Below are 14,840 nucleotides of genomic sequence, written 5' to 3' on the forward strand. Positions count from 1 at the left end.
CCGCGCTCCACAGCCCCGCTCTGAGCCGCTACCCGAGACCCATCTGAGCCTTCAGAAACCCGGAGGCAAAGCGAGTTCCAGGCAAATAACTATTTGCTAATTATACTACCAGGACCGACGCTATGGGAAAATGTGCTCATCCCTCAGGCCATGTTTTCTCAAAATCACCAAGGATCTGAGAAAGTCGGGTTTATTTCTCAAGCCCTTACTCTTCGCCGAATCTCATTTGAGAACGGAAAATGGGAATATCTTTTAAGCAGCCGTAAGAAAATATTTTCATATTTTACATTTATTATTCAAATTAAATTGGATAAATGCTTAACTGCTGTTCCCACAGAATCAAGTTCAATTTATGACTTGCTCCCCACAAAAGCTTCACAACAGCACGGTCTCTTGCTAAGGACAAGGAGCATGCCTGGAGGAGAAGTTTTTATCAACAGCAATGACAGCAGTTTTAAAAACAAGATAAAAAAACAAATCAAAGTTAAGTACAGAGTAACTATTAGAAGAGTAGCATTGTACACTGGACAGAAAAACTATTTCCTATTCTCTTATTTCCAACTGAAATGCATGAAATATGTATTTCCCTGGACACAAATTACGCATAAAAATTACAAATAGATACGTGGCTGAAACAGTGCTTCAGTGCCTGAATCCATATGTCAACATTCAGTTTTTATGCACACACTAACACTTGCATGTATAATTAGGTAGACAATTTGCAGACTGTTCATCAAGAAGAGCTAGGACCGATGCGAACACCGATTCCAGCGCAACTGCTGCTTGGCAGGAGCAGAGTCTTACACTCGAGCACCATTTCAAAAGCCCATTTTCCAGCAACATATTGACTTTGATTTCTGCCCTAGCTTAGTCACCCACTGATGTCATTCTCATTTTGGGACAACAGCATTCAACCCACCATAAATATGGTCAATGAGTGACCTTGTGCATATGAAACAGATTGTGTCTGACAAGGCATTTTATGGGAATTTAGCTGAAAACCAAACCTGCCGCAGAATTCCAAGCAGTAACGGAGATCACAAAATTTAATTTCATAGTTCATTTCTTTGGAGGGGGGAAGAACGTTTCACATTCGAAAAAGACATCTTGCCTGCTACATCCAAATGTGGTGGGGGGAAAAAAAAAAAGATAAGAAACCCCAAGAACAAGACCAGACCTCACCTGTCCTTCCCATCTCAGTTCCCAGAACAAAGCCTGCAGCAGGACACACACTTCACTTGAGGGCACATCCCTGTCCTGCAGTGGTGCCGCTCTGTAAACCCCCAGACAAGCCCACGACATGGACAGGTCCTAGGGTGCAGGTGGAGGGCTCGTACTGAACATACCAGCTCTGAGTTATCTCCAGGTGAGAGCTGTAGAAGAACAGATGTGTTGCTCCCTTCCCCCCAGTTTGTTCTAGCTTAAAATACACGATGTTCAAATCCAAAGCTCTCATGTTTACAAGAATCACCGTTTGACTGCAGATGTTTTATCTTCCTTTTCCATCATACAAACCGCTCTTGACCTTGTGCAATAATTGCTTGCTTTTCACTCAAGCCCTCCCTCCTCAGCTATTTACATTCAGGGCTGTGCTGCTGTGATCACTGAGCCATTTGTAACAAATGTCTTCCAGGATGGATAGTGATAAGCAGGACAGTCCCCTGATTTCATTCATGATTAATATCTAAAATAGCTGTAAAAACATTTTAATCAAACCAGATGAGGGGAGACGGGGTTCTCTCTTTTACCCAAAGGTACCTCGAGGAAGCCTGCTAAGAACTGATTAATTGAAGGAAGGGCAAGAGAAAGGGACACACTTTGCTCTCCGATTTCAGCGGTCACACCTGAAGCCCCTACAGTCCCACTGGGACCACACCACCACATTTTCCCAAGGACAACCACCAGGGCTCCCATACTGCAGCGTGCTGATGGCCACCAGCACAGAGGCCACGGGACATCACCCGCGACGGGTCCAAAAAGCCTCTCACAGGTTCTGAGGAGCACTCCAGCTATCACAAGCTGCCAGAAGACCGAGGACTTCTGCTTGAGGTGACCGAGAGCACTCAGGAGCCACGTTCTTGCCCGACGGATTCACTTCTGCAGACAGGCCCACTGGACACTTCTGTTCCTTCTCTGTTCATTTCCCCTTGAGCTCCACGGAAGGGCACATTCTTATTCTGTATATAATCCAGATCAGTTAATGCTCACCTCAAGCCATACAAGAAATTTAAAAAAAAAAAAACAAGAGCTGCTGACATTTTACTGCGGTGGGTCATGTCTGAAAGAGACAAGTGTCTTATCTTCTTCTGCTCATGAAGGAAGGCAAATTAAAATCCTGACACAGTGTCCTCATATTCCTTAAACTTAGACTGAAGAATGCAACAAATAAGACATTCAACTTAACGCGGTGCTCGCTATGTTCGCTTTCCAAATATAGAAGATAGCAAAAATACCATGGCGACGTCAAGATTTGACTAGTCTCTACTGTTCATATTGTTCTTAAACACTGGGTTTTAAGAAACATAAGCTACAGGCATAACAGTCTGTATTAAAGGTTGGTGCAAAGCTCCACGTAGCCAATTAATTGTATGGTTTATCTCTGGTTTTCAAATGCTTAGTGAAGGAAAAACCGTGCAACTATTTGCTAATTAACAACCAACTGTAATAGGGTCAATTACTAATGCTGACAAAGAACTTTCTCCTTATTATGAACGCGAAGCTCGCTCTCTCTCTTCAAGCCAGGCAGTGCCGCAATATATATTAAACAAGCTGGTGATAAAAAAGTATTTCAGGTGTCACTTCTGAACAAGCACATTTGGATAACTTCAAAAACTAAGGGCACGAGGAAGGCACACGCAACATAATCCCCCACTAAAAATTGGATTTTGAAGAAGTTTAAAGAACTATCGCCTAGCACAAGAGGCAGGTAGAAGGTGCTATAAAAGGAAGACAAAGCCACTATTTATGGGACTTAAAGAAGAGAGGGCAAAAAAAGGCACCTGAAAATCCTTAGCACTTCATACGGCATTCATTATCTTCAAAGCATTGCACAAATATTAACTAATTAATCCTCACATTTTTCTGCCAGGTGAGAGGCGAATAAGCTTAATTTAAACAGCTGGAGCAAAAAAAAAAAAAAAAAAGAGATCTGTGAGAGACAAAACAAAGGCAGCGTCTGAGCGAGCCGGCGATCCTAGAGCTGTGCACAACCACATGCCCATGGTGTCCTATCTCCCAAAAAATTGGAGAGGTGGAGAGAAGGAGGCTGTCTGCAACCACTCAGCAAATCTGCTCCAGGACTATGGACCCAAGCACGCAGGACCCACGGCACACCCAAAAAAAAAAGATTACCTCTTACTTTCGTTCTGCAAGCACACAAGGCTCAGTGCTCTCCATGAATGCTACCTGCTGCTCCCAGCTAGCAAAGTGCCAAAATTTAATACCTGCTTTGAGATCACCATTTCCTGTGATTCACAAGCTCAAAATGGTGGCAGGATCAAGGTAAACCCTACCTTCCTTCCAAAGCAACCCTGTCCGCATCAAGGAATTTAAGGCAACGTTAAGTTTGTGATGCTGGTTCCAAGCTGCATTGAGTCTCTCCATGCACACACCTCCAAAAGCAGCTTTGAAGGAAGGTTAGTCTCAGTACCCCCATTTTACTGAAATGGGGGAACCCAAGGAACCACGTCGCTGAAAAGCGAAAGAAATGGCCAACAACAGAACAAACACGGCACTCGTGGCCAAGTGCCCACTGCTCTCGGCAGAAACATCACTTCTGGTGACCACGCTGTGCTTGCAGCAATGCCCCAGTCCTTCTAAAGGGAAGGAGAGTTTTGGCACTGATGCCCATGGATTCAAAATGCCACCACATAAGGTACGGAGCTGTGTAACAAAACCAGCCCTGAAAGCCGAGGTTTAATTTGGGTAGGGCATCTAAGGAGATGGAGCACAGCCCTTGCTGCAAGTTTTATAAAATCTGTATTTAAAGAGGCAGAAGACAAAGCAGGGCAGTCAGTGAGGGATTTACTCTCTGCAGTGCCATTGCTCCAAGTGCAGCGAGGCACTTCCCAAAGCGACACCTGCAGCACAAACAGGAACAGTGAGCAAAGAGGCGCTGCTCAACTTGAGCCCAAGGTCCACGACATCAAAAAGCCACATCCAGTGACGTTACCTGGGACCCGTTCAGATTTCAGGCTCAGGAAGCCTGACACGTTGCCTTAAAAGCTTTCTTTGAAGGCACCGCGCATGAATGGCACCAGGGCGAGCAGCCTCGTGCTTCCTGAAGGCTGTAACTTGGCCAAGCTGTCCTGACTCAGTTTCCCTGCTGCCACACCAGCACGCCGAGCACTAACTGATCTTTGCCACGTCAGCCTGAGATAACGTTCAGGAGGTGCTTGCACAGCAAACGTATCCCAGATGTGCAGTCCTGCTGGAAGCAGCAGCTGGCCTCTGGTAGGGAGAAGACACAGCACCTGACACTTTGGAGGAATACAAATCCCCCTCGTTGAAGCAAACTCCTTCCCAGCGCCTCCACCGGCATGTTCAGCCCCTCCAGCACGGGATTTAGTCAACCACTCGACATTCCGAAACAGGGCAGTATCTCTGAAGTGAAACCACAATTTCCCTATGACTCTCCAAGTCATTTAAGAATAAAACCTCCACGGCAGGCGGAGACGGCCACAAGTCCTTCCCCGCGCGCGCCACGGATTTGCAGCGATGCGGAAGATAACCGAGCATCTTCCCTCGGAAAACCTTGCAGCATTTTGTTCATCCAGCTTTGCAGCTTTACTTCGACAAACGCAGGAAGTCCCGCAGAGATAAGGACTTCAATTCTCGGAAGCTGCCTCAAATTTTGGGTCCTGTTTTAAAAAATGACCCCTGTATTTTAGGAGCACCGAGCATGCACAGCTCTAGCTGCTATCCCAGGTGCACTGCTGGCACTCAGCACTTCCAGAAGAAAAAATAAATAAATAAATAAATCACATTTGGGTACATAAAGAACTAGCTGTGTCAACCTAAACCGTAAACATCAAGAAAGGCAGGGCTACAAAGAAAGACAGTGTTCTCATTAACCTCTGTCCCACCGAGCGGCCGGCATTACCTGCACTTTAACTCTGCACACCGAGAACATCCTGATTTAAGCAGCCTCACTGCCTTTGCAAACATTGACTCAAGAAAAAATTAAAAGCAGGTTTTGCAATGTCACAGCTGTAGGCTAGTTTTTTGTTGTTTTTTTTTTTAATCCTGGCATAGAGCGAGTTACATATTTCAAGATGAAAAATCACACCTTCAAGTGCAAGATAATGCAAATTGGAAGAAATAATTTAAACTACTTGTACACAGCAAAGGGGAAAGAATTAGCTGAATCAACAGCTCAATGAAGACATCTGCTCAGCATGCAGCATCACAGAGCAAATAAAATGCTCGGGCAAGTTAAGAAGGGGAAGAGAGAATAATGTGGATAAATTATAATGGCATCATATAATTTCACTGACAATGGCAAGCCTACTCTGCTCCTCTCAAAGGCAACAGGTCCGTGATACAAAAGGTCCAAAGAAGGGTAACTAGAATAGCTGGAAGCAATGTATTCACAGGAGGAAAGCCTTATTTCACCTGGAAGAAAAAGATCTCTCCACCTACAAGGGGAACTCACAGCAAAACACTTGCATTAACATAAAATAAGTGTTACAGTAAATGAATGCCTACAGTCTCAGCGGACGTGGAAGGCAATGTTACAGCTAACTCCCCACGTTTATGCCTCGAAAAGGAGGGAAATTGGGTCCAGTTGGTGCACAGCACATGCCCAGCGCTGGGCGCACGCTGCCACCAGGACCGCTGAGCGCATCGGAGAGGAGGCACAGGCAGGCGGGGTGGGACAAGGCACTCCGAGACCTCTCCAGCATTTCAGGAAGAGTTCGCCTCAGTCTCACTGGAACTCGATAAATAAATTAGAGGGGGTCGGGAGGAGGCAGCCCAGCACCGCCCCAGCTGCAGGGTACAGGGGGCTCCCCGTCCCGCAGCGAGCAGGGCGCAGGCGGCGGTGCCACGCCGGGGCTGCACCCACGAGCTGCGCGCTGCGAGGCCCCGCATTTCAGCCCTGGCGTGCTGGGGGAATTGCGGTAATTACCCATTAATTATTAACCCCGTGTGCCCAGGCTGCAGGACCAGGAGGAGCTCACGCCCCGGAGCCAGCGAGGCAGCCCCGCTCGCTCCACAGCGGGGAAAGGGGAAGGGAAAGAAGGGCAGGGATGGGAAGGGAGGCGAGGAGGGGCAGGGAAGGGGCGATGCTCACAGCGGGGCGCTGCACCCAGCCCCATCCCGCTCCCAACTTCGCCCAACTCCTCCCGCCGCGGGGCACGGGGACACCCCCGCGTCCTGCCCCGTCCCGTCCCGTCCCGTCACTCACCGCCATGCCCAGCAGCAGCAGCAGCAGCCCCAGCAACAACCCCGGTCCCGGTCCCGGCCCCGGGAGCCGCCCGCGGCGCGCAGCCCCCGCGCCCAGCCCCGCCGCAGCCATCGCCGAGCCCCCGCCGCTGCGGGATCGGGAGCGGGATGCGGCTGCTGCCTGCCTGCCACGTCTGGCGGCGCGCGCGCGCGCTCCGGCCGGCCCCGCCCCGCCGCCCCGGGGCATGCTGGGGGTTGTAGGCGCGGTGCCACCCCCCCCCCCCCCCAGGGCGCTGAGGGGGCTCCTGCTCTGGGGGAAAGGGGCAAAGGGGCAGGTAGAGGAGGAGAGCCCCCTGGTACTCACAGGTCTTAAATCCTGAAGGACAGCCCTGCGGTCCTCTCACACCTTAAATCCTAAAAGAGAGCCCTGTTGACCTCAAAAGCCTTAAATCGTGAAGGAGAGCCCTGTGGTCCTCACCTGTCTTAAATCCTAAGGAGGAGTCCTGCCTTCGTCTCACACCTTAAATCATAAAGGAGAGTCCCGTGGTCCTCTCACCCCTTAAAACCTAGAGGAGAGCCCTGCAGTCCTCACATGTCTTAAATCCTAGAGGAGAGCCTTGCGGTCCTTGCATGCCTTAAATCCTAAAGGAGAGCCCTCCGGGCCTCACGTGTCTTAAAACCTAAAGGAGAGTCCTGCGGTCCTCTCACCCCTTAAAACCTAAACGAGAGCCCTGCGGTCCAGCAGTGCCAAACTGCAGGGGTATAAATGCAGGGAGCCTGAGCTGGATCTGTAACAAACACAGCTCCCTGACCTGACTCAGCCTGTGTGACCTCCACTATAACAGCACGGCCTGGCTGCACCCAGGCCAACAACTCAGCCCATGGCCCCAGTTCAACACATGCAGTGTCCTCACTCTGCCTCACCACAATATCCCGGCTGTCCTCCGGTAATCTGAGCACCAAAGTGGGTCAGAGGTGTTAAAATTGGTGTCCCACAACCAGGCGGGATCCTCACCTGCAGCCCAGTGGCCGCGTGAAATTGTTGCTTGGCTCGGAAACATCAAAGGGAAATCAAAGGCGTCTCTTTGAGTCTGATCCTTGCGGCTGGCTGTCGCCTGAGCATTACACCAAGAGGCTGGCTTCAAGGGAGCAATTTGTAGATCCATACAGCTGACTGATCACTTCAAGCAGTGATCATGAAAACTGAACACCGTTGACATTAACAAGTCCCCTGGTGGAGATGTAATTTTGCAAAGCAGAAATACACATCGAGAAAGTTATTACTATGAGTGTTTACACTTTTGTGGCATCTTTTTGCGGCAGGAACAGTGCGCGCCTTCCTCAGTCACAGCTGGCTAACCTTTAGCAAACCATTTCACAGTGCTACACCTCGCTTCCCATTCTCCAAATAGGGCTGGCAATTCTTAGCTTCACCTTAAAATGCCAGCGAATGCCCAAGCAGAGCAGAGCAGGAACCGACAGGAGGTTGGGATGAGGAAGGACGCACAGCCAGAGAGGGACTTAGGGGAGGAAAGGAAAGGCAGGAATCTCTTCATCTACAGTGGAAGGACCCAAAACAATAAAATAATCAGCCTGCCAGCAAAAGGCGTTGGATCCCCAGTTGAAGTCATTTCAAACAAGCGATCAAACCCTCCAGGAACAGGCCACCTCTTCCAGACGCTGCTCACCTCCAGATCACTAGCCCTGAGCTAAAAGGCTTCTGCACACAACTACCCTGACTCATGCGGACCTCTAATCTCAGTTGGATATCCAGGTCCTCAAAGACCGTTTGAATCCTCCTGTGACTCCTTTGTGTAGGAAACTGTTATATCTTCTGACGCTTCACATCACAGTTACCAGTACCAGGCAATGCAAAAGTAACCTCAGTGTGGTGGATTTTCCAAAAGATTAATCAAAAAAAAAAAAAAAAGTCCAGTTTGGAAAGCCACAATTGTTATATACAGAAGAAAATAAAGAGGGTATCCTTGTGACAACTACAGCTTCTTTCTTTCAGTTCAGCTCGATAATTTGTATTGACGTGACAGGCATTGCCTGAACTTAAAAGACAAAATCATTGAGCATTTGTCTCAGGTCAAAATAATATATCAAGTATCAGGTCTGGACTGGGCTTTCCAGTGGCAAGTACTTAATCAATCCAGTTGTGCATTACTAATGAACTCATTACAGTAGTATCCAAATTTTACCCTGTATCTATTTGGCATTAACATAACATGCCACTTGCTTCTTCATACTTGTAATATTGGTATAGGGCAAATAAATGTGTGTCAGAGCACCCATTAATTCACCATTGAGAGGCAAGAAAGAATTACTGCCCTTAGATTATAGATCAGAAAACAGTAGCAGAGAGATTATGTGATTTGCCCAGGGCTATAAAACCAGACAGTTTCAGATGAGGTTCGTTTCCAAAGTCTGCGTTGGGACTGCTAATCCTTACTTGTCTGTCTATATTCAAATGCCTATTTTACCAAGAATAAAATACAAAACTGGACTGACAGTAAGTATGTCTGTAAGGAATTGCACCTTCTGTATTTCCTATATGTTGCTGCTTTATTTGACAAGCTTTATTCTTTGTTCTCATTTTAACCTGAGCAAGTCTCTGGCAGTTTCTCACAAAAGGTAAAATGAGTCACCTTTACCACACAGAAAAATGACAGTAGAGCAGACAGAAAAAGACACAAGCACTTTGCAAGCCAAACTGAATCCAGGGGCAATCCAGTATTCCACACTGGGACCCCAAACCACATAGCACCCAAAATGAAAGGACAATTCCCTCCCTGCCGTAGCTGCATCAAGGTCTCCTTCCTTCCAGCACCATCTCTTCCTTTAGTTCAGCTTCAGCCAACTGTTTTTAATCTATGGTCTTATCTCCTATAATTTTTGTGACATCTGTGTCATGGCACTGATTGCATCAGCTGAAAAGAGACATACGAGCTGGTTGCCATCAACAGATTGATGGTATTGAAGCCCTGGGCTCATCGTGACCTTTCCTACAGCTCTTCTGCACATGATGAAAAGGAAAAGAGACAGGACCAGCCCTTGTAGGACTTTGCATGGGAGTGGTCTCAGAGAAGAGGCACAGCTGCACAGCGCTTTCCTCCAGCTGATGGCTGTCAGAGGGGAGAGCCTGAAGGCAGCTTTCCACTCCTGCCTCCTCAGCACCTGGAGTGGGGCTGCAGATGCAGCGTATCCATACACAGCAGCTAACAAGTTACACAAAAGATCATTAGCACGCCAAAATGAGGGACACAAAGGTGCGGATGTAATGAAGAGGATTGTGTCTTAGGCTGAACATTCCAGTTTCATACTTCTGCATAAACTCTTTTTAATACTATTTTGTTAATGGTGGAAATACTTTCATGAGTCTCAAAAGACTGCTGTCTGTTACTCTGCTGTAACATGTCTGTGATTTTCACCTGATTCATTCTCTGCAGTGAATGGGGATGGCATGAAGGCAAATCAGGATGGAGTTTAGTTTGAAGGCTCTTAGCCTTAATGCTCTGCAAGGATGCCCTGTGCAAGCATATCGCTCAGTGTTTCCATTTTCTGCATCATACCCCTTTACATTTCTGAGGTCCTGAAGGACTGTGCACTTTTTGTACAGAGCATGCACAGCACAAAGGAGAAATACACACATGCTGTGAGCTTTCATGGGAATTTTACTTTGGTACTTTATTGTTGTTGTTTCCTTCAGTCTAGAATCAAAGTACTTTTGGACCACAGGTAGACAGATGCTCTTTATACACGAGAGGAAAAAGAGCAGTAGGTACTGCAGGAGTCAGTTAAAAGTTGAGTACAGATATTTTCCAAACTTTTCTTCCTAGAATTTTTTCCATTACAGTTTTTATTGCTTTCTTTAACTCTGAGGTCTGCATGCCCCTTTAGGTTTAAGTGGACCTACTGTTAAGAACACTGTCATTTCTTTCACTGAATTTCCAAAACTGGATATAATGTGTTCCTGAGTAACATAAAAAACCTTCTGCAGTATGGGCACCTTGCTGGCAGGTAGTAGATAATTTATGTCTCTCAGTTACCTGCTGAGAGAATAGCTTAAACAAGATTAAAACAACCATTGGAGTCTAGCTGTTGTGCAGTAACTACAGTAATACTGAGTGTTTCCAAAGTATTGCAGTTGAGATGGTTTTCTAGTGATTTGCAGAAGCTTTATAAAATATTTGCAGGCTGTTTTACCTTGAATGCATCATCAGGAAAGGGTCGAACAATAAGCTTGTGAAGAGAGCTGAGATCTGAATCTGAATTCAATCCATAGCACAACCACAGTTTTCCTGCATGAGGATTTACATCTCATATGGTCTAGCAGGGGCTGATGTCTCCACCTGTAAAACAGAAATAGGCACATTAGTGGAGCTTAGCTAACACCCCTTGGATTGTGATGGCACCTACATACCCCAGTAACAGGGACCCAGCTGGTTATTTTTGGAAAATATAGGTCTTAATTCTGCTGGCAAAATGTTTGTCTTCACTCTGTAAGTCCACATATCGAGAGTGATTCTGCCATGCTGCTCAGGGGTAGCCTCACACCAAGGGGTGGCAATGGGGAAGTAGATGGGGCTTCTTGTGTGAGTGGAGTTATTATGCCTCTGGTCTGGGTACACAAAATATTCATGCATACAAAGGACTAAATATAAAGGTGGGATTATAAATATATGACCAAAATATTGTTTGGTTGACCAAAATAGTGTTTGCAGTAGTGGCCTCAGTCTTCGATGGAGCTGCATCCTTCCACAGTAGCTGAGCATCTGGCTCTATATTGTACACAAAAAATGTATTAGCATTCAACCATCAGATCTTGTATATTTGCTGCAAACAATGTTCCACTAAAATGTTTTTCATACATCTGTCCTATGAGAATATAGCCAATATACGCAATACATCCATATTCAGTACTTTTTCCTCTCTGTATGTGGGTAGATAATTTTATATCTACGTTTTCTATACGTGTATATACACACGTGCACACGTATACATGGCATATATTAAATTAAACACATGTTTTGTGGCAATTTATATCATTACATATAATCATAGTCATTATCCAGTCAATATGTTGTTTTTTTTTTCTCTGTTTTTGAGCTTTCCTGGTATTAGTTTGTGTGATTAAAGTACTGCCTGGGAAAGCTCAAGATCAGCAGATGCAATTAAATGTACGACTGTGCAGTCACTAGTTACTATGTGCAATAACACAGACTTTAATGAGAAGGATTTCCTTCCTGACAGACCTTGTCTTTGCAAGGACCACCACTTGCAGTCATATGGAAAGAGCTGCGTTGTGATGAAGCTAGCATTAAAGAACAACTTTCCGTCAAATCCTTTGGCTTTTTGCAGTTGTGCAGCCAGGGTAGCAATTTAGCAACTCAGTAAGGAATTTACTAGGTCCTTAGGATTTTCTGTCTCTAAACCTCTTTCCTTCCTGCGTACTGTGGTAACCCACCTTTTAGTAGGGAAACACCACTGAGAATGCCGCATGTGAAAAGAGCTTGTAGAAAAAGCAGGGAAGCAAGTGGGAATAAAGCCTTGATCCTAAACTCTTTGAAGGTAATGGATTGACTTCAGCAGGCTTTGGCTCAAGCCCCAGCTGTCAGAGAGAAAAGTCAGTAAGGGAAGGAGGAAAACAGTTGAGAAACAAGGAAACAAAGGAAGCAGAGAGAAAAAATGCTGAACAAAAAATGAAGGAATCAGAAAAAGTAAAGGGTAGAGTGCTAAGGGAAGTGAGGCAGAGGAGAGCAGTAGTGGACATCACTGAAAAGTCAACAGAGAAGAGTGAGAAAAAAACAACAGCAAACAGCCCATGAAACAGGTTGTTCAGGAAACTGATTTGCTCCTGCTTTTTCAGCTGGTTGTCCACGTAGTACGACTTCAACATTGCCAGGGATTCAGTGTCAGCCATTTCTATACAGTCTTGTCTCTTGCCTCCACTGTAGCAATGAAAAGATGGTTTAAGGTGGGTCTTACAGCCACAAGATTGTCTTGCAGGCTAAGAACAGGAGTTAGAAGACCTAAATTCTGTTTCAGAGTTCTGTCCCGGGGCCCTGGCAACCATTAATAAGTCTATAAAGTATTATTTTTCTCATTTTCTCCTCTTGAAATATTCATAAGCCTGGTGACAGGAGGTTACTGGGCTGCTGTTTGTGAAACAGTGAGATTTACAGACAGTTGCCGCTGTGAAACCCTCTGGTAGGGTCCGTGTTGAAAATGGATGTTCCTACTGCAAAGGATCATAGTAAGGTTCAGCTGTTCCCCCAGATCTTCCTTTCAGGATATATTTATTTTACTAAGATAATTAGCAAAACCTCTGTGTGGCTCTTGGTACCGTAATACCGAATTCCTTCCTACACCTTTATTATCATGGGTATCCACATGCCTGCCCTCTCAAAAAGCCTTATCAGACGGCTGTTTGCTGAAGCTGAAAAATGATTTTCTCCTCCTGGGGTTCAGCCGGAGACTGGATTTGCGGTACGGCCCCAGGACAGGCAGGCAACGCGGTTTGCTGGGGCCCGGGAGAGGGAGGGGGGTCTCCAGGTGACTTCTCCTCCCCTCGCCTCCCTGTGCCCCCAGGACAAAGCCGAGCAGGAGAGCCAGCCAAAGGCTCCAGCCGCACGCAGCCAAAGCCAGGATCTCTGCACACGCAGGTGACGGTCTGGATTTTGCACTACAGCGTCTTGGCTCTGTCTTCATCTGCGGCTTTCTCGAACTCTCTTGCTCCTACACATTTTTTTCCACTCCTGCCTCACAGATATCCTCTTATTCTCTTCTCTCCTGGGCCGTCTTTCCCTGTAATATCCATTTCCCAATTACATTTCTTTCCGCTTAGCTGACCTCTTACATAAGATATTCGCCTCTTCCCCCCAAAGAAAGATGTAGATAAAAAAAAAAAGTTCCTCTGCTGCCGTCTCCTTGTTCACTATCCTTACACATTATATCCACTGCTCCATCTCGTGTCTTTCATGCTACTCAGACCATAAAGTCTTTGAGCCAGAGACTGTCTCTTGCTCTCTTCCTCAAGGGCCTACTTAGTAGGTCAGTCGTTAGGCACATACAGTAAACATCATAAATAATAACGATTCTCGGTTCCTTCTGCAATGATTTTCTCATTGGTCGAGTTTTTGGTTCCTGTATATTCTGGCTTCATCGGCTACACACACATAAAAATAGACAAAAGTGGCTTTAGAAGCCGGGAGCTTTCTAGCAGCTGGCGGGGTTATCTCATGGTGAGTGGACCCAGAAACCACACCAGGTACTGAAGGGTTTCTGATACAACCTCGTTATTTCAGGTATGATTCTCTTCATTAAATTAAACTGTTTGAGCAGAAATTTTCTATTCGGGGCATCTGCTTCAAGTTTAATTACTTTGGGAAACTTCTGCCAGAATTGTTCAGCCATCTCTAAGCATTAGGCTTAGCAGATGAGGTGCCTTAGAAACTCCTGCCCACTTTTATTTAGCCTGAAAACCTCTAATTCCCTCCTCCCTTGCAGCAGGCATCTGGCCTTCGTGGTGGAGTCATGCCCTTTGCAGTCTCTGTGAAGAACTGCCCAATTTTCCCAAATTAAGTTCAGATTAAAAAAGCAAACCAAAGCTGTCGTTTGCACACGTGTAACAGCAAGCGCCTGCATTCTCGGGTCCCCATCTCCCACAGCTCCAGCAGCCCAGTCTGCAGCTGCACACATCGGCTGAGCCTCTTCTCCACCTTGTGCCAGAAATATCAGCCCCTTGCGCTGGGGAAACGGGGTGCTGAGAAATACCCCCAGGATCAGGAACAAAGGAGCTCACTCAAAAGTTGGGAAATGCTAGATTAAGGATGTTTGAAAAACTGCGTTGGCTTTCTTGAACACGGTTTGTGAGGTGGAGTTTTTAATTACACAATTATGCCTTTTTGATTTCCACAGACTCCCTAACCTGTTTGTTGCAATTGTTGGGGGACTTGTAATTAAAGGCTGGAGATAACTGGAAGGAAAAAGGCAGACCTATCGTTAATAAAACAAGATCTCTACAGCACTGGGCAAACTGCTTAAATGATTTTTTTTTTTTTTCCACATCCCCCCTAAATGTTGATATCTCTGTTTCTTGGCACCCAGCTTGGTGTCTGGTCAGATTTGCAGAAATGCTGAGCACTCATAAGAGAAACTGAGTTCTGTCGGAGCAGTGCAGTGAGTACTTACACTCCATACAGCTGACTGTTCTGAAATACAAGGTCTTATGTAGTTAAACAGTACGCTCAAATATAGGGAACTCAACCTTATATTCCCTTGTTTCAGTTCCCTATTTATCAAGTAAAAGGGCATCCTCTTTTAACCTACTATAATTGGGAAAACAAACTGCATGAATCACTCTGGCTATTTCATGAAAGGGGACATGCAAAAGACCCTGTGATGAATGTAACTCCCATCAAGGCAAAGTTTGGGTAGCAGACTGTGAGGAG

General features: G+C 46.1%; 1 protein-coding gene across 1 annotated transcript in view; it reads right to left on the reverse strand.

Moving 5' to 3' along the window:
* PDIA5 (protein disulfide isomerase family A member 5) overlaps positions 1–6,565 on the reverse strand; it is a 96,530-nt gene extending 89,965 nt beyond the window's left edge. The window contains exon 1 of the mRNA XM_084524665.1: positions 6,407–6,565. Coding sequence (XP_084380791.1) covers positions 6,407–6,517 — 111 coding nt within the window. The 5' untranslated portion in view covers positions 6,518–6,565. The remainder of the gene's footprint in view (positions 1–6,406) is intronic.
* Between the last annotated feature and the right edge of the window lie 8,275 nt (positions 6,566–14,840).

This window comes from Aythya ferina (assembly GCF_964211825.1).
Source record: "Aythya ferina genome assembly, chromosome: 6".
NCBI lineage: Eukaryota > Metazoa > Chordata > Aves > Anseriformes > Anatidae > Aythya > Aythya ferina.